The sequence below is a fragment of the Anolis carolinensis genome, chromosome 1 (genome assembly GCF_035594765.1).
Source record: "Anolis carolinensis isolate JA03-04 chromosome 1, rAnoCar3.1.pri, whole genome shotgun sequence".
Taxonomy (NCBI): Eukaryota; Metazoa; Chordata; class Lepidosauria; order Squamata; family Dactyloidae; genus Anolis; species Anolis carolinensis.
The window spans coordinates 215759272-215784723 of record NC_085841.1 but is presented as its reverse complement, the minus strand read 5'-3'; the positions used below and the strand labels follow the sequence as shown (position 1 = coordinate 215784723).

General features: G+C 38.3%; 1 protein-coding gene across 1 annotated transcript in view; it reads right to left on the bottom strand.

Moving 5' to 3' along the window:
• Nucleotides 1–25452, bottom strand: part of LOC134294344 (proline-rich protein 36-like) — a 503650-nt gene that overhangs the window by 166607 nt on the left and 311591 nt on the right. The window contains exon 5 of the mRNA XM_062965133.1: nt 5388–5464. Within this exon, the coding sequence (XP_062821203.1) occupies nt 5450–5464 (15 nt within the window). The 3' untranslated portion in view covers nt 5388–5449. The remainder of the gene's footprint in view (nt 1–5387; nt 5465–25452) is intronic.

Genomic DNA, 25452 nt, shown 5'->3' with positions numbered 1-25452 from the left:
TATTACAGTAGAGTCTCACTTATCCAACACTCGCTTATCCAACGTTCTGGATTATCCAACACATTTTTGTAGTCAATGTTTTCAATGCATTGTGATATTTTGGTGCTAAATTTGTAAATACAGTAATTACTACATAGCAATACTGCGTATTGAACTACTTTTTCTGTCAAATTTGTTGTATAACATGATGTTTTGGTGCTTAATTTGTAAAATCATAACCTAATTTGATGTGTAATAGGCTTTTCCTTAATGCCTCCTTATTATCCAACATATTCACTTATCCAACATTCTGCCGGCTCGTTTATGTTGGATAAGTGAGACTCTACTGTACTTCAGTCTCTAGTATCCCCAAGATTCTCCAGCACTTGACCATGAACCTGAGCCAGGCTAAGTCAATGCAACTATTACTCTACCTAATATCCCTCTAGCCTACATAATAGAGCTGCCAAATTATGTATACTCTAGAGTAGAATAGAATATATGTGGAATCTGCACCTATACCCGAGATCTTCTAGAGAAATGTGAGGAGCAAGCTGAATGGCAGGCATACTACCAAATGCTGGGAGCCTTTAAAATGTCCCCATGAGAGGGAGCAATAATATGTAATGGGCTAAGATTTTAATGCCAAGGACAAAACAAGAGCAACAGTGAGTATGGGAGACTGATGCAATCTAGATTATTTTCTCCCCATACCACCTATTCAGAGATCCATTGAGGTGCAGTGGTTTGAATATTGGACTAGGTATGAATGCTCACTCAGATATGTGAACCCACTAGGAGGATTTGGGCAAACCACACTTTCTCAGTCCCAGAAGAAGGCAATGATAAATAAGTCTGAAACAACCTGATGGTACACAACAAAGGCTCAGGCTGTGGCGCAGGCTGGAGAGCAGCTGCAATGAATCACTGCAATGAATCACTCTGACCAGGAGGTCATGAGTTCGAGGCCCGCTCGGAGCCTATGTTTGTCTTGTCTTTGTTCTATGTTAAAAAGGCATTGAATGTTTGCCTATATGTGTAATGTGGTCCGCCCTGAGTCCCCTTCGGGGTGAGAAGGGCGGAATATAAATACTGTAAATAAATAAATAAATAATAAACAAACCATCTATCGGTCCAAAGTAAAATAGTTTCAAGTCACCCTGACCAATGAGAATGGAACATTTGGTAATGAGAGTAAGAAAGCCGGGCAGTGGCGCAGGCTGGTTAGCAGCCAGCTGCAAGAAATCACTCTGACCAAGAGGTCATGAGTTCGAGGCCAGCCCTTGCCTGCGTCTGTCTCTGTCTTTGTTCTATGTTATGGCATTGAATGTTTGCCTTATGTGTGTGCAATGTGATCCGCCCTGAGTCCCCTTCGGGGTGAGAAGGGCGGGATATAAATACTGTAAATAAAAGGCAATTCAATTTCCCAGTATGTTCCAGCTCTCAAGAGTCTTATGTATTTCCTGACCATATTTATCTTGCTTGGTTAACTTCTCGTAATAGTTTTGCTGGAAGCAACTCAAGGAAACTCTGAGGACCAGGAGATCACCTGCTTCCAAAAAAATTCCTTCTGTTTCTGGATATAGCTGAGGATTCACCTGATATTCTTTTCCAGCTCAGTAGTTTTTTCCCCACTAAAGAAACAGATTCTGCTGCAGGTATTACCTTATTTAAAACATATCTGCAATGCAGTTTTCATGTAGTTAATATTGATACATAAAACACACTCTGGAACAATTGCTATGCTATCTGATAGGGCTGTACAAAATTGTTAATCCTCGTAAGTCAGATAAAATTAGTTAAATTTGTACTTACAACATGATATTTGGTAGGCTAACAGTGCTAAATGTGTCCTACCATTTGAGCAAGTTTCACCCCAATAGCTGTAAAAATGAGTGAAAAAGGAGCCCCTGAAGTTTCCACAATTAAAGTAATTATGCACAATTACTATAACGAAAAAGTAACAAAATTTCATCATTCTCATTATAGTAACAAAATTTTCACTAAAAGTGCTTTAGAAACACTTTAAAAATGAAACACCAGAACCCCCCAATTTATAGACTTTTGAAACATTTTTTAATGTATCGCACATGCCTACTCAGCACCATGCAAAGTTCATGGAGGGTTTTTTATTTTTTTAAATGTGTATAAAAAGGTATAGGTTTCCCCTGATGTTAAGTCCAGTCGTATCCGACTCTGCGGGTTGGTGCTCATCTCCATTTCTAAGCCGAAGAACCGGCTTTGTCCGTAGACACCTCCAAGGTCATGTGGCCGGCATGACTGCATGGAACGCCATTACCTTCCCGCCAGAGCGGTACCTATTGATCTACTCACATTGGCATGTTTTTGAATTGCTAGGTTGGCAGAAGCTGGAGCTAACAGCGGGCGCTCACGCCACTCCCCGGGTTTGAACCTGGGACCTTTTGGTCTGCAAGTTCAGCAGCTCAGCGCTTTAACACACTGAGCCACCGGAGGCTTAATGTGTATACATGCCTTCAAATTGCTGTCATCTTATGGCAGCTCCATGAATTTCATAGTGCTTTCTTAGGCAAGGCATAATCATAGGCAGTTTTGTAGTTCCTTCCTCTGAAATATAGCCTACAGCCCTGGTATTCATTAGTAGTCATTCATCCAGTCAGGACCGACTCTGCTTAGTTTCTAAAATCAGATGATATCTCATGCTCTCAGGATATTTTAACTCTCGTTTTTAAGAATAGTTCTGTACATTTCATAGCTTACATATCTGTTTCCATTAGTTTTTGGCGGGGGACTTTAAGTTAACATACAAAAGAATGTCCAATTTTAACCTCATAACAATCCTGTGAAAAACATTTGGAAGAGACAGAGGATGCGTACAGCTCAAGAGAGCTTCATGGCTGAACTGGGATTTGAATACAGATCTTCATACCTGGCTATTTAGCTACTGATTCTCTTTGCTGTCCCCACAGTGAGCTATGTCTCAATCCCCCTCAACCTAAGGCAAGCTTCTGACAGGAAGAGACCCAAGGATAACCAGGAATGGATTTCGATACAAGAGGATAGTGAGCTTCGTTCATTTTTGGTACTAAGTAATCCTGCCTCTGCTCTGACTGATCTTGGGATTTTAGTAAAACAAAACAAAACCAAACAGTGTAGATCAGACAACACTGAAGTCTGCAGCCTCTTAGAAATAAAGGTTTTGTGGAGAAAGTGAGTTTTGAGGAGTGACAGAGCAGCAAGAGAGATAGAATTTGATTAATGGTATTGTTCTTCATACTGTTGCTCCCCTTTCTTCTTTCCCATATTCTGTATACTGTATTTCCAAATTATTATTATTATTATTATTATTATTATTATTATTATTTGAAACACAACAAGATGAGTCTACAGCCAGCAGAGCGTCTGCTGTGGACTCATCTTGTTGTGTTTCTAATAATAATAATAATAATAATAATAATAATAATAATAATAATAATAATAATAATAATAATGATGCCCGACTTGTGATTTTGTGATACAAAATCCAGCATATCTATCTTGTTTGCTGTGTCATACAATATAATAATAACTAGCTGTGCCCAGTCACGCGTTGCTGTGGCGTTGTCTGGTGGTGTTGGTGAGAACTTGTTGAGGTAGTGGTGGTATTGAATGTCTGTTGTATGGTTGTCTTTATGTTTAGTATGCATTTGGTTATTTGTGTACTGTGAAAGTGGTGAGGATAGAGGGGGTCTATGTCCCTGTGTAGTATTGTATAAGGAGCCCCAGTGGCGAAGTGCGTTAAAGCACTGAGCTGGAGACCAAAAGGTCCCTGGTTCAAATCCCGGGAGCGGCGTGAGCGGCTGCTGTTAGCTCCAGCTCCTGCCAACCTAACAGTTCAAAAACATGCAAATGTGAGTAGATTAATAGGTACCGCTCTGGCGGGAAAGTAAGGGCTGAGTAGGTTGCTAGGAAACCAAGTGGGCGGAGCTTAGCACTCTAACTGGCAGCAATTGGATAAAAACAATTATTACTCTCTCTCTAATTAGGACTTTATTTTTTTTTCTTTTTGTTGTATCAACCTAGTGCCGTGGATGATGGGTTGTGTTGTCAAATTTTGAGGTTGGGGGGCCTGTACCTTTGTTGTTTTGTCCACTGCCCTGATGCCATTACTCTTTTATATATATAGATAATAATAATAATAATAATAATAATAATTATTATTATTATTATTATTATTATTATTATTATTATTATTATATTGTATGATCCTATATTCTTTGAAAAATTGTAATTTTTACAAAGTTTATCCCTAAGTATTAGAAAAGATTACATAAAAGGGGGAGCTAATACCTTTCTTATCCTCAGCAGTGTGGTTCACTATATAGCTTGATATAGACACATGGTTTCTGCAGAATATCACAACACAGCATCACAACATTAGAGTTTAATTGTTTACAAAAGCTTTTCAATTGCCTTCTTAGTGACTGCCCCTAGGCTTTGTATTTCCATTTTCTATGGAAATTTGAATAACCTCTTCTTTACTGCCTTTCCATTATATTTCTGATGGAGCAAGCCATCAGAACAAATGCAATTAAGGCAAAGATCAAAAAATCAGCTGATGACCCAAAATGCAGACCGTGCAAGGAAACCGACAAAACCATTGATCATATCCTCAGCTGCTGTAAGAAAATTGCACAGACAGACTACTAACAGAGGCACAACTATGTGGCCCAAATGATTCATTGGAACTTATGCCTCAAAGTACCACCTTTCAGCAGCAAAGAACTGGTGGGATCACAAACCTGCAAAAGTATTGGAAAATGAGCACGCAAAGATATTGTGGGACTTCCGAATCCAGACTGACAAAGTTCTGGAACACAACACACCAGACATCACAGTTGTGGAAGATAAAAATGTTTGGATCATTGATGTTGCCATCCCAGGTGACAGTCGCATTGATGAAAAACAACAGGAAAAACTCAGCCGCTATCAGGACCTCAAGATTGAACTTCAAAGACTCTGGCAGAAACCAGTGCAGGTGGTCCCAGTGGTGATGGGCACACTGGGTGCCATGCCAAAAGATCTCAGCCGGCATTTGGAAACAATAGACATTGACAAAATTACGATCTGCCAACCCTATTGGGATCTGCGCGCATCATCCGAAAATACATCACACAGTCCTAGACACTTGGGAAGTGTTTGACTTGTGATTTTGTGAAACGAAATCCAGCATATCTATCTTGTTAGCTGTGTCATAATAAAATAATAATAATAATAATAATAATAATAAGAAGAAGAAGAAGAAGAAGAAGAAATCCAGCATGTACATCTCATTTGCAATGTCATACTGTGTTTTTGTGTCAGTAAAATAATAATAATTGTTTGTCTTGCACAAAGGGGTTCACATATTATACAAAAATGAGGGATATTAAGTAACAACTGTTTCCTACCTTCAGTAGAACTTGCAGATATTACCTAGATTCAACTCTGGAAATCAAAGGTCTTCCCTTCATTAAAAGCTGTAAGCCTGAATTAATAGAAACAGAGAAAAGAAACAGCTTAAAAATCACTAGGCAGGGGGCAGAAGACATGCATAGGTTTGAACTGGATTTCTCTTTGTGGCTTTGTGGGAAAGAATGATATATTTTGTATTGTATTTTTTCATTTGTTTGTTTTATAAAAATTAATAATACTTTACTACTATATTATAGATACAGCTATTTTTTTATATATCTTTGCGAAAAGTCTGTGCTGGATCATAGCACATGGCATGCCCTCAGGACTGTAAATGAGCTCTTCTTGAATGCAATGTAATTTTGTCATGGCCTTGTTTAGAGAGAGGCCACATGAATGCCATCTGAGTGGGGCTGAAAAGATTCCTGGCGTAAGACAGGCTCCATTGGTCCACTTGAGAATGTCACCCCACTGTTGACATTTCTATTTTTGAGAGCGGGTTTAGCTGTTTTCAAGTTGTTATGATGATTAAGAAATTGCAACCCAAAGGTCCAGGGGGCATTTCTTAACCCAGCGGATCTAGGGCCACCTATTTGACACCAGCATCTCTTCTTGAAACTACCAAAAAAAAAAAATCTGTCAGGAAGCTTGACAGATCTCTTGACACTCCTTGTAGCTCTCTAAATGAATGGAGGGGAGCTAGAAATTCGAATAGCTCTTGCCTTTTATGCAAGTAATTAGAACTTCTGGGGCTCAGGGAAAAGCTCAGTGATATGTTGTTCAGTAGAAAAATGATAGTTCCACATACTTCAAATTGAAGTGAATTTGCAGCCAATTTAATTAAAGACAATGGAACCTCTTCAAGAAGTCTAATGCTTACATATGTTCTTCTTTTCTCTGCTCTTTACAGATCTCTCATTATGATTCTGACTGGTTTCAGGCTAACAGTAATGAACTAGATTGCCTTTAGATTACTTTATAACTAACTGTAATTGCTAATGATTGTTTACTTCAGAAGAACGCAGTCGCACAATGCTAACATTAATTCAGCAAGGCCAGGATCCTCAAGACATTTGTTCCAGAGTAATCCTTTTAGTCACACTTGATGGGATCCAGATTTAATCAGGAGAGATCCAAATAGATTATATGCAGAAATTTAATAATATATAACGATAATAAATATAGATTTGAAACCGAAGATGAATGGATGAATACAAAACTTGACCTACAGTGGTACAGATATAGGCAACTGAAAGAAAGACAGCAAAAGAGTGCATTTAAAAGAGAATACACAGAACTGGAAAAGGAATGGCCATATTTTACTACAAAATATTCATACTTTTTTGCCTTAAAAAAAAGGGTGCGATTATTATGCGGTGAAAAAAATGAGGTCTATGGGACCTCTCCTGGCTGGCAGCGAGGGACACCCCATACCGTGTTTCCCTGAAAATAAGCCAGTGTCTTATATTAATTTTTGCTCCCAAATATGCATTGGGTCTTATTTTCAGGAGATGTCTTATTTTTCCATGAAGAAGAATTCACATTTATTGTTGAACAAAAAAATGAACATTTATTATATACTGTACAGTGGTTGTCATCACAAATCAGCATAACCAGACAAACTGTGAATCCTATTAAGAATTTCTTGTTACTACCATTATTTCCATGTACAACTGGTATGTACATTTACCAATCCTGCATGCTCTGGTGTTCTGTTTGGCAGGCGCTGGGCATGCTTCCAAACAAAAACTTTGCTAGGTCTTACTTTTGGGGGAGGCCTTATATTTAGCAATTCAGCAAATCTTCTACTAGGTCTTATTTTTCTGGGATGTCTTATTTTCAGGGAAACAGGGTAGCTCTCCCCTACTATAGGGGCTGCTTCTAGAGGCAGGCAGACAGGCAGGGGTATGACTATTAAATGGGAAATCAGAAAATACAAAAAAAGGGACCCTGAAAGTGGGTTGCGACTATAAAGCGATGACATACAGTATGTCCTAATGAAGAACATTGTATTGAAAATATACCTAAAATATTATTGAGGATAGAAATGGAACCAGAATTGATAAAGGAATGTATTATTAAACAGGCTCAAAATATCAGACACGGCACAGAATTAGATAAATGGGGAAAATGTAGACTATCGGTTTAATGAAAATCTTGTGTCATGACTTGAGAGATTTTTTTCAAGAGGATAAACCTGAACTAAGCAAAACTTGCTGAAATGTATAAGGGAAGAAATAAGAAGTATTGGAAATGTAAGGAACAAGAAGGAACTTTCTAACATATGTTTTTAAGGCATCAAATATGTAAAGCCGCCTTGAATCTCCTCTGGGGTGGAGAAAGGCAGGATAAAAATGTCAATAAATAAATAAATATGTAGTAGTCTTACAAAAAAGCAAGAAAATTCAGGCAAAAGGTACAAAAAAACTGCAGGAAATTTTAAAATCAAGGTAAAGGTAAAAGTAAAGGTTTCCCCTGACGTTAAGTCTAGTCGTGACCGACTCTGGGGGTTGGTGCTCATCTCCATTTCTAAACCGAAGAGCCGGCATTGTCCATAGACACCTCCAAGGTCATGTGGCCGGCATGACTGCATGGAGCGCTGTTACCTTCCCGCGGGAGCGGTACCTATTGATCTACTCACATTTGCATGTTTTCGAACTGCTAGGTTGGCAGGAGCTGGGGCTAACAGCGGGCGCTCATTCCGCTCCCGGGATTTGAACCTGGGACCTTTTGGTCCGCAAGTTCAGCAGCTCAGTGCTTTAACACACTGTGCCAGCAGGGGCCCCTTTAAAATCAAAGATACAGTTAAAACCTGAATTATTTTTATTGGAAATGTCAAATAAATAAAAAATGGACAAATTGGCAATGATGAAAAAAGCAAAAACACTAAAAAATTAACAAAGCCTGGGAAGAATTCTGAAATTTTGAAAAAAGAAAAAAGGGGAATGTTTTTATAGAAGGCTTCGTAATTTAATCTGTTAGAATTTTTGTATGGAATTTTTAAATAACAACTACTATGCTAGAAGGAAGAATAGAAAAATATGTTAATAGGAAGGAAGAATATAACTGTACATGACTGTTTTCAACGCAATGAATGGGAAGTCATTACAACAGGATGGATGGGGAAAGGGAATGACATAATTAAGTACAATCACTGAATACAGTTATGTTAGGAAATATTACATTTGTTTATGTATGTATGCATGTGTATAGATTTTCTTATTGTTCTTTTTGATAAATATGCAAATTTAAAATAAAATAACAATGTAAAAAAGAAGAAGAGTTCCATTGCATTAAGTTAGTGGTGAATAATGAGTTTAAGTGGGCTTATTGCATACATGACTGAATCTGCTCCAGCTAAGCACAGGGGTCTTTACAACTTAAGGCGTGCTTATGTAGGGCATAAGTCTATGTAAGGCTGCCTCTTTCTCCTGTCTTCACAGGAGACACAGAAAATTAAAAGGAGCTGTTTCCTACCAGCCTCTACAGGTCCATCACTTGATTTTTCTATATTTGTTGACTATTCACTTGAAAACTGACAGTTGAAATGTATGGATTGACTCCACTGAATAGTACTGCAGTAGGAGCAGATCTAATTTCAACACTGTTTTCAAATTCCACCCTGACTGTAAACTAACATTTGTCTCGGTTACTTAACATGCTTTTAAAACTCCTTCGCTATTAAGTCAACTCCTTCTGTTTGTATTAACATCTTGGCATCATTGTTGGCCTTTGCAGCTAACGACAATGCTTTTGCAGATGTTTCTGTGACAGTTATGTTTGGCTTCCTTTTCTTCCTATTAAGAGTGACAATGTGTTCCCCGCAAATGTAGCAATGAGAGGGAGTCACCCACAAGGCGCGTACCATTTGTCTATGCAACTCTTTTGTTGTCATTTCTTCCTGCCTCAACTGTCGGAGGCACCCAGTTTAAGTAGAGTTCTGCAAGATATTGTCAAGACATAATGCTGATAGAGCTGTCTGTGATATCCATAGCTATTAGTTTCAAACTCCAGTGCTGAAATAGTATAATGTTCATTGCTTTTTCCAAGGAGTCTTTCCCCTCATTTCGGATACTTTAGCAATGTCCTTTCATAACTGAAGGTACCAGTTTCAAGGAGCTACTTTGGGGGTACAGTATCCAACATAAATGGGCCAGCAGATTGTTGGATAAGCAAATATGTTGGATAATAAGGAGGGATTAAGGAAAAGCCTATTAAAAATCAAATTAGGTTATGATTTTACAAATTAAGCACCAAAACATGTTATACAACAAATTTGACAGAAAAAGTAGTTCAATACGCAGTAATGCTATGTAGTAATTACTGTATTTACGAATTTAGCACCAAAATATTACAATGTATTGAAAACATTGACTACAAAAATGCGTTGGATAATCCAGAACATTGGATAAGTGAGTGTTGGATAAGTGAGACTCTACTGTATTAAACATATAATGAAAATGCCCCTGCTGATCTTTGACTTTATCAGATAGCTCACATTATTAATAATGGCTGGAATCTGCTGGATATTTACAGATGCATAACACAAAATTACACAATTGTGATTGTACTGAACTCATAATGTCTATGTAGACACTAGTTAGGGATTTATTTATTTATTTACGACATTTCTACCCCACCTTTCTTACCCCGTAGTGGACTCAAGGTGGCTTTACATACAAGTAATGATTTGATGCCTAAAATACAATTTTCACTTAAATAAATATTAAAATAGAAATTAAAAGTACATTAAAAACAATTAAAACATTTATAAACAATGTAATTTCAGAGTTTAACATGTAATCCATGAGCGTAATCCGGGCCATTCCAACAGTCATTGCACATTCTTCCAAGTCTATCTATTTCACCAGTTCTCTAAATGCTTGGTCACAAAGTCACGTTTTCACTCTCTTGTGGAAGGTCAGGAGGGAGGGTGTGGATCTAATACGTAATTTATGTATGCGTAGATATCATAGTTGCAGTGCGACACAGAGAATCCCATCTCAGTCTTGCTGATTTCTATGGGGATACCAAGTCCCCTTGTCTGTCTCCTGAGAAATCTGTATAACGACCAAGAAGCAACAGTAAGAACAGACCACGGAACAACAGACTGGTTCAAGATTGGGAAAGGAGTACGGCCGGGCTGCATACTTTCACCCTCCCTATTCAACTTGTACGCAGAACACATCATGCGACATGCGGGACTTGAGGAATCCAAGGATGGATTTAAAATTGCTAGAAGAAACATTAACAACCTTTGATATGCAGATGACACCACTCTGATGGCAGAAAGTGAGGAGCAGCTGAGGAGCCTTATCACCAAGGTGAAAGAAGAAAGTGCAGAAGCTGGGTTGCAGTTAAACATCAAGAAAGGCAAGATTATGGCAACCAGACTGATTGATAACTGACAAATAGAGGGAGAAAACATGGAGGCAGTGACAGACTTTATATTTCTAGGTGCGAAGATTACTGCAGATGCAGACTCACATATTTTGTCAATGTTTCTGGTATTTCACCTAGAAAACTGTGGTACAAGTGGAAGTCCATGGGGATGGAGGGACACCTTGAATTAACCCTGATATGCCATTGCCTGTAAGTGAGCAGGCTCTAAAACTGGTAACATCATATTCAGATGCTCAGTTCTAATCAGAAGTCCAGTCTAGAGGGCGAGGCCATTGCTACCACCAATTATATTATGTGTACAGTTGCTGCCAACAGTTATAAAATATGTGCCACCACTCACCGGAGCCAGCACTCCGAGCAACCCAAAAATGGCAGGAAACTTTAAAGTGATGGTTAATAAGCAGACAGGCCATCTCCTTATATTAATAAACAGAAAGACACACTGCAGAATTGAGGTGAGGTTAAAAAAAACCAAAATTGTGTAATTTATTTAGAACTAAAACATAAAGGTTGTGTATTGGTTACAGATTAATAACAGGCTGGTTACTTAAAAGAAAATGGTTCCTTAACTTGACTTCTTCAGAAACTATGTTCCCTCACAAGAGAACAAAACAGGCTTTTTAAATCCTCTCAGTCCTCCCTTTCCAGAGGCACTGAACTTAGAGGCTCTCTACAATATCTAGCACTTCTCCCCAAGGCTAATTTAAACCTTTTCCCTCAAAGAGGTTCTTTACTAATGCTCCCAAACTCTTCCTTCGTTTCTCTTCAAACTCCACTCCCTGACTGTCCTAACTCTCTGACTCTCTCACTGAATATCTCTTTCTGCCTCTCTGGCGCCGCCTACCCCCTGTTGCTAGGCAACTCCCTCTAAATCCATCAACCAGACTCTACTACCATATATGGAGCTGCCTGATTTCTCCTCCCCTATACTTGGCTCTGCCTTTCTTATCAAGGCCTAGATTTGTCTTTACACACCAACCCTGCAAGGTAGACCATTCTGTTACATCCAGCACAAGTATTTTGCATTGAATGAAGCTTCAAATATTTCCCCATTGAGAGTTTGTTTATCAAAACACCGTGTTATCACAAAACAGGTCCCTGTGGACTGGATATTGCTGTTCATGAGAGGTGACAATCGGGAAGCACTTTGTTCCACAGAGGCCAGTTGTGAGCCTCTAAAGATTATAATATTCTATGGAAGGCATCTCAAACATAACTTTTCAGACTATCTGGGCTCACCTGTCATTAGTGTTATGAAGTTTCCAAATCAAGTATTGATTTCACTTATCCAAAAGTAACATATTGTTAATGTGCATACATTATATTTCTATTTTTGACATCTTATTCAGTCTGTATAAGAGGAAGACAGGGACACTGGCAACTCTACTTGTCACATATGTTTAGCAGCCTCTCAAAAGAATCTCTAAATGGTGATACTCCTGGAAAGAAGGGGTGCTGGGGCTTTGCATAGCTTGGCACTGCAAAAATGTTATGTTTCATGTTTTTCTCAGTTTATCTAACTAGAAGCAGATCTGTCTTTTCGAAAGCAGCACTGAAGCTGAAACAAAGCCTTGAATGATCACTTAAGTGCTTGATCTGGTCAGTTCTATGCGTTTAGTCCTCCCTAGTTCAAGTTATTAGCCTAAATCACCAGTACTGTCTGTGTGGTATTAGCAAGCCTATATATTTCCTGTCAAGTGATGACACCATTAACCAGACCCTGGAGAATTTTTTTAAACAGTGATGACTCCTAATTAATTAATTCAAGCTGGCCAACTGTATGTTATGCTGTGGAAGAATTTACTTTTAGCAGAAAATGTGGTAACGTCTCTCAAGACTCGTCTAATCTTAGCTGGCCTTCGGTTGACTTCCATTTTGTCATGCCTGTCCCATTTCACTAACCTACTTTATTCTGAAGTGCAACATTACCCCATATTAATCAAAATAAAGTAGCCACAAACTTCAATGGGGAGAAAAAAGAGAGTGAAAGTTACAAGCTTTATCAGCAACCATTTGATCAGTGCAGGACAAAAGCATTCTTTCATCACCGTTTTCTTTGCTCTTTGCAGGCCAGCTACCCTGCAGTTGAGCCTATGCCTTGTTTTTCAGGCACATCATTCAGAAAAATAAAGAACAGAGAGTGACCTCTTTCTACTTCTGTAAAAGCCCAGTCCGATAAAATCTTGCAAATTGATACTGCTGCATCAGACTTGCACAGGTACAAGCTAATCAGTATCCTTAGGACTGTGATGGCCTGCGGTTTGTTGTGGGAATCCTCTGTGAAATGTGATTTATTTCCACTAGTTGTCTGCCTAATTCCATTTGAGGCCAGTAGGCATCTTGGTCTCTGTGCCCAAACTGACACTTCTACAACCTACCTCCAGTCAGCAGTATCATGTAAGCTTGAAATCACACTTTCCGTTTTCTTACCATACACCAAACAAACCTATACAGTGTTCCCTCACTACTTCGTGGTTCACTTTTCATGGATTCGCTGTTTCGCAGGTTTTCAATAAACTCTAAAAGACTATTATAAATCATAAAAAATTACATTTTATAGCCTAAGGAAGGGAGGAAGGAGAAGCCAAAGGGAGAGAAAAAGAACCCAAGTGTCAATAGGAAGAGAAGGAGGCGATTTTTATCAACATACGATTGGTTGATAAAAACTTAAAATAGTGTATAACTACTAAAATCTATATATATAAAAGAGTGATGGCATCACGGCGACCCACAAAACAACAAAACTACAGGCCCCCCAACCTCGAAATTTGACAACACAACCCATCATCCACGGCTCTAGGTTGATACAACAAAAAGAAAAGAAAAATAAAGTCCTAATTAGAGAGAGAGAGGAATAATTGCTTTTATCCAATTGCTGCCAGTTAGAAGGCTAAGCTCCTCCAACTTGGTCTCCTAGCAACCCAATAAAAATAATAAAAAACACTAAAAAAAATTAAAAACACTAAAAAATTAATACAATAAAATACTATAATAACAGAAAATAACTAAAAATAATACAAGAAAATAATATAATATAATAAATAAAAAGATAACTTACAATAAAATTAATTTTAAAAAAACAAATGTCAAATAAAAATTACACAACAATTTTTAACCAATACAACCACCACTTTGCCACAGCAACGCATGGCCGGGCACAGCTAGTAATATATAAATATTAAAATAAATATAGTGTCCCTACTTAGCGGATTTTCACTTATTCCGGGTGGTCCTGGAACCTAACCCCAGCGATAAGTGAGGGAACACTGTATTCTGTTTGAATATATTATACTATATAATATAAACATACAAATATGAACTAATAATTAGAGGTGGGCGCAGTACTCGTTTCTCCCGTTTCATTTGTCTTTCATTTCTTTCGTTTCAGGTGGGAGCACTAAATGGGAGCACTCCCCTCTGGAACAAAAATTAGCTCAAAATGAAAGAAAGAGGGAGTGGTTACCATTTTCTTGCCTGCTTTTCGTGAGCACAGTTTAATTTTTTTATCAATCCCCCAGCAAACAAAAAGTAAACCCTCATTGCACTGCAGACTAATTCAACCAGAGAAATCAGCCGTAGCAGAGCACTTGATGAACCAACCTGGACACAGTATATTATTTGAGAACACAGAAATGCTTGACCACTCCAACAACTATCATGTCAGACTACACAGAGAAGCCATTGAAATCCACAAGCATGTGGACAACTTCAACAGAAAGGAGGAAACCATGAAAATGAACAAAATCTGGATACCAGTATTAAAAAACTCAAAAATCAGAACAGTAGATGAGAAGCAACTATCTGAGGGCAGAGGAGCTCCAGGGATGGCTAATGACTCTGAACAAAGGATGCCCTCCAGGCAAGAGACAAACCTTTCCAATGCTAATTAAGGTGATTAACTGCAACATTCAGGCTGACTTCCAACTGACAAAGAACTCTTCTCACACCCTGGACTCCTCACAGATTCCTTCTTCCTTGCCTAATTTCTCCATGCCTCACAACCTCTGAGGATGCCTGCCATAAATGTGGGTGAAACGTCAGGAGAGAATACTTCTAGAACATGGCCATACAGCCTGGAATACATACTGTGTTTCCCCGAAAATAAAACAGTGTCTTATATTAATTTTTGCTCCCAAAGATGTGCTAGGTCTTATTTTCAGGGGATGTCTTATTTTTCCACAAAGAAGAATTCGCATTTATTGTTGAACAAAAAATGAACATTATATACTGTACAGTAGTTGTCATCACAAACCAGCATAACCAGACAAACTAGGTTCCCTAGTTTCCTTGTTTACGTCCTCCCTAGCACTTTAATGCGGACAATAGTTTAGGTATTGTTTAGGTATTGTCCTCCCCCCGATTGTATCTGACACTATTGACACTTTCTTTGGCCCAGTTCCTTTTAGGAGCCATCCCAGGATTTTATCAAGTATGTTTATTTCATATGACTTTATTAGTTTTATGATTTATTTTATTGTTGATTGATTTGTTTTACTGTTGTGTTTTTACATTGTCTGTTTAGCCAGGACTTGGCCCCATGTAAGCCGCCCTGAGTCCCTTTGGGGAGATGGGGCGGGGTATAAAAATATTATTACAGTAGAGTCTCACTTATCCAACACTCGCTTATCCAACATTCTGGATTAACCAACGCATTTTTAAAGTCAATGTTTTCAATATACAGTAGAGTCTCACTTATCCAACATAAACAGGCAGGCAGAATGTTGGATAAGCAAATATGTTGGATAATAAGGAGGCATTAAGGAAAAGCCTATTAAACATCAAATTATGTTATGATTTTACAAATTAAGCACCAAAACATCATGTTATACAACAAATTTGACAGAAAAAGTAGTTCAATACATAGTAATGTTATGTTGTAATTACTGTATTTACGAATTTAGCACCAAAATATCACGATATATTGAAAACATTGACTACAAAAATGTGTTGGATAATCCAGAACGTTGGATAAGCGAGTGTTGGATAAGTGAGACTCTACTGTATTGTGATATTTTGCTGCTAAATTCATAAATACAGTAATTACTACATAGCATTACTGGGTATAGAACTACTTTTTCTGCCAAATTTGTTGTCTAACATGATGTTTTGGTGCTTCATTTGTAAAATCATAACCTAATTTGATGTTTAATAGGCTTTTCCTTAATGCCTCCTTATTATCCAACATATTCGCTTATCCAAAATTCTACCGGCCCGTTTATGTTGGATAAGTGAGATTCTACTGTATTATTATTATTATTATTATTAAACTGTGAATCCTATCAAGAATTTCTTGTTATTACCATTATTTCCATGTACAACACTCTATGGTATGTACATTTCCCAATCCTGCATGCTCTGGTGTTCTTTGCTAGGTCTTACTTTCGGGGGAGGCCTTATATTTAGCAATTCAGCAAAACCTCTACTAGGTCTTATTTTCCAGGGATGTCTTATTTTCAGGGAAACAGGGTACAACAACTCTGTGATCCCGGCCATGAAAGCCTTTGACAACACAAGCATGATAGAGTGTGTCTGCTTCCATATTTGCCTTTTTGGAAACAGAAGATACCTACAAGAGGCAGGATACAGGCTCAGTGCCTTCTGTAGCCTAATCCCAAATTCCCGTTACGGTGCTGTAACATGATAAGGAACTCTTATATGCAAGTATCTTTATTAAGAAGGGAGGGAGGGGGAATCCTAAGAAGAGTTCTTATGTTCTGCCCTATGCAGCTGACACTGTCCTTTTTGGAAAGCCAATGACTTGTTAGTACCCCTAGCAGCAGTGTGAACAGATGCGTCCCTGACAGGCGATGGATGGTCAGGGTCCATCTGGCCAGTGCAGCCCGGACAGAAATGATGTATACAGCTTCATCAGCGAATGACTGTCATCAATCCTGTGCCATGGATAGCGTAAATGACAGCTACACTGCAGCTGAGGCCCAGGTGTGAGACTGGGGAAAAGACTGATTTAAGAATGCTGGGTAATCAGGAATGTATAGTCTCCTGGAATTTAATTTGTATCTTTAACCTATAAATATCTCTCTGGATCGCAAGTGTGTGGATCTGCGTGTTCAAAGCAAGGGTGTGTTTTTTAAAAAAGAGATGTATTGTGAAATTAGCTTCCGCATGACAGCCATTCTCTGCTCTCCTTTAACTGCTGATTACCCCCAGCTCCCAGTATGCATTTGCAAACGCCTGCTGAGCATTGGCTACTATACTGTGGGCTCCACAATTTAATTATTACCTCATTGATTTTTCATGTATTTCAATTTTCTGTTCTTCAAGTCGGAGTGGCTCTTCTATTGGGGCAATGTTTGTTTTCTCTTGCCAAGGTTTCCTGGTGGAATTTATTTGGAATCAAATATTTGTTTGGTGGATTTTTTTTCCCAGAAAAAAAAAATCCTCCAGGAATGTCAATCGCTGGTCAGATAAATACAGGCACATACGAAAATATTATAGAGAACATTGCAGTGGCGCTATGGAAGCTGAATCAAAATAATCTATTGGCAATGCAAAATTGCAAACAGAAAGTACCTTCTTTTCCAAATTGTTTCTCTTTAGTATGCATTAAAGATCATGCATAATTTGCATCTATTAGCATTTTATTATTCTACTGGCACTGGGGAAGGAAAATGAAAACAATTATTGTATCCTCAGTGGGCATTTCTTTACTTAGAACTATTTTATAATAAATCATTTTCCCGTCTTTAATGGCATACAGTATGTGGCCATGCCAGGAAATAATAAGAATGATATACCGTAGCATTTTAAAAGCACAGGAAGTTAGCCTTCACTTATATACAGTTTCATAGAAACCTTTGAAGCTTCTCAGTTCACAAACAACCTATGCCTGTCTTATCCATTGATAAACGTTTCTATCAAACCAAACAACTGCACCAGACAAAAGTCTCAGGTACTTAAGGGTTTTTTTAACAGGCAAATAAAAGCAAGGGTATTTGCACAAGCTTAAAATTTGCAATGTGAGGATTACAAAGTAGTCAACAGGTAAAACTTTTAAACTGACTGAGGATTTTCCACATGCAAATGGATTGATTTGTATTGCGGGGGGGAGGGAATCATCCTCTGTACTCCAAATAATTTTCACTTACTATGCTACCTCATAGTTGCTGCTCAGCTCATTATGCTACCTCATTGGGGATTCCATTGTAAGCTCATCCCACTTTTGGTAGTCAAAAAATTAATATTTTTAATATCACATTTAACATGTCTATTTAAAGTATGGTATATATTACTTTTATTTTACCTTTAAAGTGTATATTAGATAGGGTTGTTGTATGTCTTTCGGGCTGTGTGGCCATGTTCCAGAAGTATTCTCTCCTGACGTTTCGCCCACATCTATGGCAGGCATCCTCAGAGGTTGTGAGGTATGGATAAACTAAGTAAGGAAAGGAAATAATATATATCTGTGTAGAGTCCAGGGTGTGGCAAGAGTCCTTTATCACTGGGAAACCAGCATTAATGTTTCAGTTAATCACCCTAATTAGCATTGGAAAGGTTTTGTCTCTTGCCTGGGGGCATCCTTTGTTCAGTCATTAGCTGTCCTCTGCCCTCAGAGTGTTGGTTCCCATCTACTGTTTTGATTTTAGCGTTTTTTAATACTGGTATCCAGATTTTGTTCATTTTCATGGTTTCTTCCTTTCTGTTGAAGTTGTCCACATGCTTGTGGATTTCAATGGCCTCTCTGTGTAGTCTGACATGATAGTTGTTGGAATGGTCCAGCATTTCTTTGTTCTCAAATAATAATTTAAACCTTTCCAATGCCAATTAGGGTGATTAACTGAAACATTAATGCTGGCTTCCCAGTGACAAAGGACTCTTGCCACACCCTGGACTCTACACAGATATATATTCTTTCCTTTCCTTACTTAGTTTATCCATACCTCACAACCTCTGAGGATGCCTGCCATAGATGTGGGTGAAACGTCAGGAGAGAATACTTCTGGAACATGGCCACACAGCCCGAAAGACATACAACAACCCTGTGATCCCGGCCATGAAAGCCTTCGACAACACATTGTATATTAGATAGTTTTTATTTTTATATGTATAGAAGAATCAAGAAGGCAGAGCCACACCACTCTTTAGCCCAAACAAACAGTGGGAAATCTAGTTTACCTGAAGAAGCAACGAAACTGGCCTATACCTGGGAAACCAGTCGTAACCATCCCCAGCACCACAGATCACTTGGCCATCCCAGATACCCTACAACGGATTGGTATCAACGTCTAAAAACAACAACCTATTCATTTAACCCTTAAGACATCGATGTATGTCTGGTATCCAGGAGCTACTCTGAGAAGAACTTATAAAGATGATATATTAATTACTGAACTGTATTTTTCTACGCTCCAGCAATACTTGAGAACACTATCAAGAGGGCAGTAGATTGCGACAGCAATTTTGATTGTTATTAAGTCAACAATAAGACTTTATCTGGTTTTGATTTCTATTTGACAGAACTGACACTTAAACTATAAATAGGAATATCATCTTATCATCTTAAGTAAGAGGACCAAAAGGAAAGCCATAGATCGGATCCATATCTACCTCCTAAACTTTGAATTTCTGAATTCTAAATATATGGATGCTGTGGGGTACGCTAGTATAAGGCTCTTCCTCATAGTACAGTAATGAAAATTATTTCTGAAACAGGGAATGCCAATAGAGCAAAAGGGAGAAAGAACAGGAAATTTTTCTTTCATTAAAACCTAGGTAACTTGGATGGGTGAGACACCTAAGAATGGCAGGTATTGTAGGCTATATTCAGAGGAAAGCAATGGTAAACTAGCTCTGAGTATTCCTGACCTGGGAAACTCTATGAACTTTAAGGGATCGCCATAAGTCTACAGCAGTGGTTCTCAACCTGTGGGTCCCCCAATGTTTTGGCCTTCAACTCCCAGAAATCCTAACAGCTGGTAAACTGTTTCTGGGAGTTGTAGGCCAAAAGACCTGGGGACCCACAGGTTGAGAGCCACTGGGCTACAGGCAACCATTTAATACAGATGTGAATGACTTGCTCAGATATTATTGGACTGCTTCTACCACATTTCCTCCCCATCAGCTATACTGCCAAAGCTGATGAAAACTGTAGCCCAACAAATTCCGAAAAGCCACAAATTGTCCACACTTTTGCTAGAACTATCATTGATAAGTTAACAGTGACATAAAGACAGACAGGTTGGTATCTCATTCCCACTTTTATGCAAACAGCAGTAGTAAAAACTATTTTGGCTATACAGACAGCTCATCTATTTCCAAAGGAACAACCACACATGCTTTGAGATCTTCCCCCTCCCACATACACACACATTTTGCTTGGCTTCTCACATGAGATTTATTTATTCAGTGGCTTATGTGCCTCTTCAAACCAGAACAAAAAGTAGGTAGTCTTGAAGTATGACAATGGTTCACCAATATCTTTATCTTGTGTTAAAAGTTTGGATCTGTCAACACAAGCAGCTACTACCCTGTTTCCCCAAAAATAAGACATCCCCAAAAAATAAGACCTAGTAGAAGTTTTTCTGAATTGCTAAATATAAGGCCTCCCCCAAAAGTAAGACCTAGCAAAGTTTTTGTTTGGAAGCATGCCCAGCGCCTGCCAAACAACACCAGAGCATGCAGGATTGGTAAATGTACATACCAGCTGTACATGGAAATAATGGTAGTAATAAGAAATTCTTGATAGGTTCCGTAGTTTGTCTGGTTATGTTGGTTTGTGATGACAACTACTGTACAGTATATAATAAATGTTCATTTTTTGTTCAACAATAAATGTGAATTCTTCTTCATGGAAAAATAAGACATCCCCTGAAAATAAGACCTAGCACATCTTTGGGAGCAAAAATTAATATAAGACACTGTCTTATTTTCGGGGAAACATGGTAAGAACTTTAAGTACACCCAACATGGTTATATCAATAAATGAATTCTAGGCATAGCTCTCTTCAGTATCCCTACCCAAAAGTAGGGCCCAAATAAGCACTTCTGACCAATGTATCACAATTATACAAACACCTGTGCTACTCGTTTTTTGCTGACTGACCAGGAAAATGTAAGTTGTGTTCAATAGCCCTTGGAATTTTCCATTTATTATCTGTTGTAGATTAGCACATTACTTTACATAGTAAAACGTAGCAAGAAACCACCTTCAAAGGACTAGAGAAAGACAGAAGTAGACAATTTCCCATATATTATTTTTTAAAAAGATAATATATTTTCTTTAAGGACAGAAGGGTACAGAATCACTTCTGTTGCTTGACTACACTTTCCAACATCTCCAGATATCACAGATAATAACCTAAGAGAAGCACTTTTGTCTCATTGAAAGAAATGCCATCACAGTCAAAGTTGTGATGTTTTCCAGTCATGTCAGCCTGCAACTTCTACCATCATCAGCTATATCACATTGAAGAATGCTTTTTACTTATAGTGAATTCACTGACACATGGGATAGTGAAGGCCGCAGTATGAATGCCTTAAAAAGAAAATTAGAGAAGTTTAGGAGAATAGACAAGATTTGTCTTATAACAGAAATGGGCAAAGTGGTCTTTTTGGACCATTTTGTATAAGCGTTGAAGCTTCCCTAAAACCACTAAAACTCCATTGATTCCATTTTGCCCCCACCTCAAAATGCCTTAAAACATTTCCAAGATGCAGAACTTTATTTTATATCCAAGCTCTCCAATACCACCAAACTCTAAAAATCATCCAAAACCAGAAATCAATCAGCATCACATTGAATTACATCAGACCCACTGATGTGAGCTGGGTGGGGGTAGGTGGGGAAAGGATTATCCTCTGCCTCCATGCAATTGCAAAGTTGAGTGGATCTCCTGTCTCTGGTTATCAATTATTAAAAAATAAGCAAGGTGGTGGAAGGATGCCAACAATTTCCAGATGCTGCAAGCTATATTTCTGAAGAAGGAACAGGCAAAACTACCTCTGAATATCCCTTGCCCAAGTCCCCATCTACTTCACAAAAATGTGTCATGGCCAGCAGTTTATCTGCTTTGGCTCAGTTGCTGTTAGGGACAGATCTCCAACAGAGGAGGACTATCGCAGTATTTGGAGGAAGGTGGGATCACAAACCTGCAAAAGTATTGGAAAATGAGCATGCAAAGATACTGTGGGACTTCCGAATCCAGACTGACAAAGTTCTGGAACACAACACACCAGACATCACAGTTGTGGAAAAGAAAAAGATTTGGATCATTGATGTCGCCATCCCAGGTGACAGTCGCATTGATGAAAAACAACAGGAAAAACTCAGCCGCTATCAGGACCTCAAGATTGAACTTCAAAGACTCTGGCAGAAACCAGTGCAGGTGGTCCCGGTGGTGATGGGCACATTGGGTGCCGTGCCAAAAGATCTCAGCCGGCATTTGGAAACAATAGACATTGACAAAATTATGATCTGCCAACTGCAAAAGGCCAGCCTACTGGGATCTGCGCACATCACCCAAAAATACATCACACAGTCCTAAACGCTTGGGAAGTGTTCAACTTGTGATTTTGTGATACGAAATCCAGCATATCTATCTTGTTTGCTGTGTCATAAAATGATAATAATAATAATAATAATAATAATAATAATAATAATAATAATAATAATAATAATAATAATAATAATATCCCACTTTTCTCTCCATAAGGAGATTCAAAGTGGCAGACCCGGTCCAACAATGAGGCGAATTAAGCGGTCGCTTGGGACGCAAAACATATGGGGGCACAGTCGAGACTGCTTTTTCTGTTGATTTGTTGTAAAACATGATGTTTTGGTGCTTAATTTGTAAAATCTTAATGTCATTTGATGTTTAATAGGCTTTTCCTTAATCCCGCCTTATTATCCAACATTTTCGCTTATCCAACGCTTTTATTTTTCAGTGATTGGTTTTTTTTTGGGGGGGGGGGGGAACCAAAATTCTGTTCGCCTACACTTAAAAAATACCTAGGGCCGGCTCTGAAAGTGGCTAACTTTAAAAGCATTACAATTACATCCACTATGTCAGATACCTCCTGCTCTTAATGTGCAACTCCCCCCATGGATGACAGGCCAGTAGAGTAGGCACAGAAGGTGTGGAGCTTTATTGGGGGCCACTAGCAGATTAGAGCAGATGGTAGGACTACTACCTTTCTTCATTGTGAAAAGTAAATGAGCTATGATAAATTGCCCAAGCATTGTCACTAGCCTTAAGGAACAGCACTAACTAATCTTACGTGAGCCAGAGGCAGAAAAGTCCCAGAAGCCAGACACAAAACCCATAGGGCAAGAACAAAGAATTTTGAATATCCTGGTGTTACCCTGTTTCCCCTAAAATAAGACATCCCCAAAAAATAAGACCTAGGAGAGGTTTTGCTGAATTGCTAAATATAAGGCCTCCCCCGAAAGTAAGACCTAGCAAAGTTTTTGTTTGGAAGCATGCCTGGCGCCCACCAAACAAAACACCATAGCATGCAGGATTGGTAAATGTACATACCAGTTGTATATGGAAATAATGGAAGTAACAAGAAATTCTTGACCGAAGTCACAGTTTGTCTGGTTTGGTTATGTTGGTTTGTGATGACAACTACTGTACAGTATAGAATAAATGTTCATTTTTTTGTTCAACAATAAATGTGAATTCTTCTTCATGGAAAAATAAGACATCCCCTGAAAATAAGACCTAGCACATCTTTTGGAGTAAAAAGTAATATAAGACACTGTCTTATTTTCGGGGAAACACGGTAGCAACACCTTGTCATCTTCCTTCTCCCAAGATGTTTGACTGGTAACTACAGAAGAGATGGAGAGGATGACTGTGCAGCTATGAGATCACCAGCCCAAATCACCAAATACCTTAAATATGACCAGAAGATTTTTAGGAATAGATGAGTGGCAAAGCATCCTAGTATCAGCCCCAACATCCTTATACTGCATCATCAGTTGTTAGCAGTTAGACTGCTGATAGAATAAAACAAAAGCACCGTCTCATCAAGAGTGCCATGTCATTTATTATTCTTTGTTGTACAGTGTGCCAGATGTTACTCCCTAGAGTTTTGGAGTATCCGTGATTCAGAGTCTGTCCAAGAATCAAGTGTCATATCTTGACACACTACGACATATTCCAAGTAGTGTCACTTTTTAATCATTGTGCTTTTGTGATCCCGTCTACAACAGCATCATTCAAAAGTTTTGTCAGCCTACTTAGAATTGTTATCAGAACAACTATCATCACTGAAAGCACAGTTGTTTTCCCAGAAGCATTGAGCCTCTATTTATACATATCAATATTTCATAATCTTTCTCCTCTCCTTGTCTTCATTTCTTCTATTTCTCAGGGCTGTTTCTGAACTACAGTCATGTCTGCCATATTATTTTTAATTGTTTATCAGTTCTGGTACAGAATGATATATCACTTAGGTTATATATAAGTGCCATAAGGATGACAAAATATGATCATTGATCACCAAAATAAGTGAATTTTTCCTTCAGTGCCCAAATGTTTATCATTGCAGAGGTTTAGTTATAAAAATTGTTTACTACTAGAATTAATATTTGCTGTGATCACATTCTTTTGAACCGAACCCGTTCTCTGTATGCCTAAACTATTTGTGAATGGTCGAGTGAAGTTTTAAATTATTGCAATAGTAGTATGCAATGCATAATGCATTTCATTGGAGCAGCAAAATTCTTGTTTGAGAGTCAATGCCCTCCTTATTTTTCAACAACTTTTTCAAGCTTATGATGGCTACAGCTAAAGGAAAAGCACCATTTCCTCAAGTAAACCATACCACCATTGTTCATCTTTAGTTAGTTACATTTTAGGAGACTTAGTTGAGTGTTACTGAGTTTGCTATTGTAACTGAAAAAACAAAATGCTCTGGAGTGGTGTCCTGATTTTCTGCCTGTCTATATGACAGCCTGGCTGTAGCAGTTGTTGCTCCTTGCCTTGCACCCCATTGCCCTCTATGCTACTTTTGCCCTTCTTTGCTGTAGTGCTTCAGCTACAGAGACTGGGAATTTTCTTGTTTCTCTAGTTTTAAGAAAATGTTCCAATGTAATCCACACATTTTAAAGATTGTGGTTTTTTCATTAACACAAAAAACTCAGAAAGTGTTATAAGCACCTAGTCCATAAAAACAACATTCCCTTCTGAAGTTAACTGTTTGAAATTGAGCAGAGTGAATCCCCTATGTCCAAAATAAATCATCTGGTATTACAATGCAAATCAGTGGGAGGACTGGTGATCCAGATTTCCAAATCTGAGTTCAGATTCAATGTCCACATTGGGATGGATCACTTTTATATCAACCTGAACCAAACTGAACCACAGTCATGAACTGGACTGTGGAAGGAGAGTTGGGTTTGTATGGCATCAACTATGCTGCCATATAATTCAGTTTGAAACTGCATCATATGGCCAGTGTAGACTCATCTAATGCTGTTTAACTGCATTGAACTGCATTATATGAGTCTACACTGACTACATACTGTAGAGTCTCACTTATCCAAGACTTGCTTATCCAACGTTCTGGATTATCCAACGCATTTTTGTAGTCAATGTTTTCAATACATCGTGATATTTTGGTGCTAAATTTTATTTATTTATTTATTTATTTATTTATTTATCAAACTTATATGCCGCCACTCTCCTAGGGCTC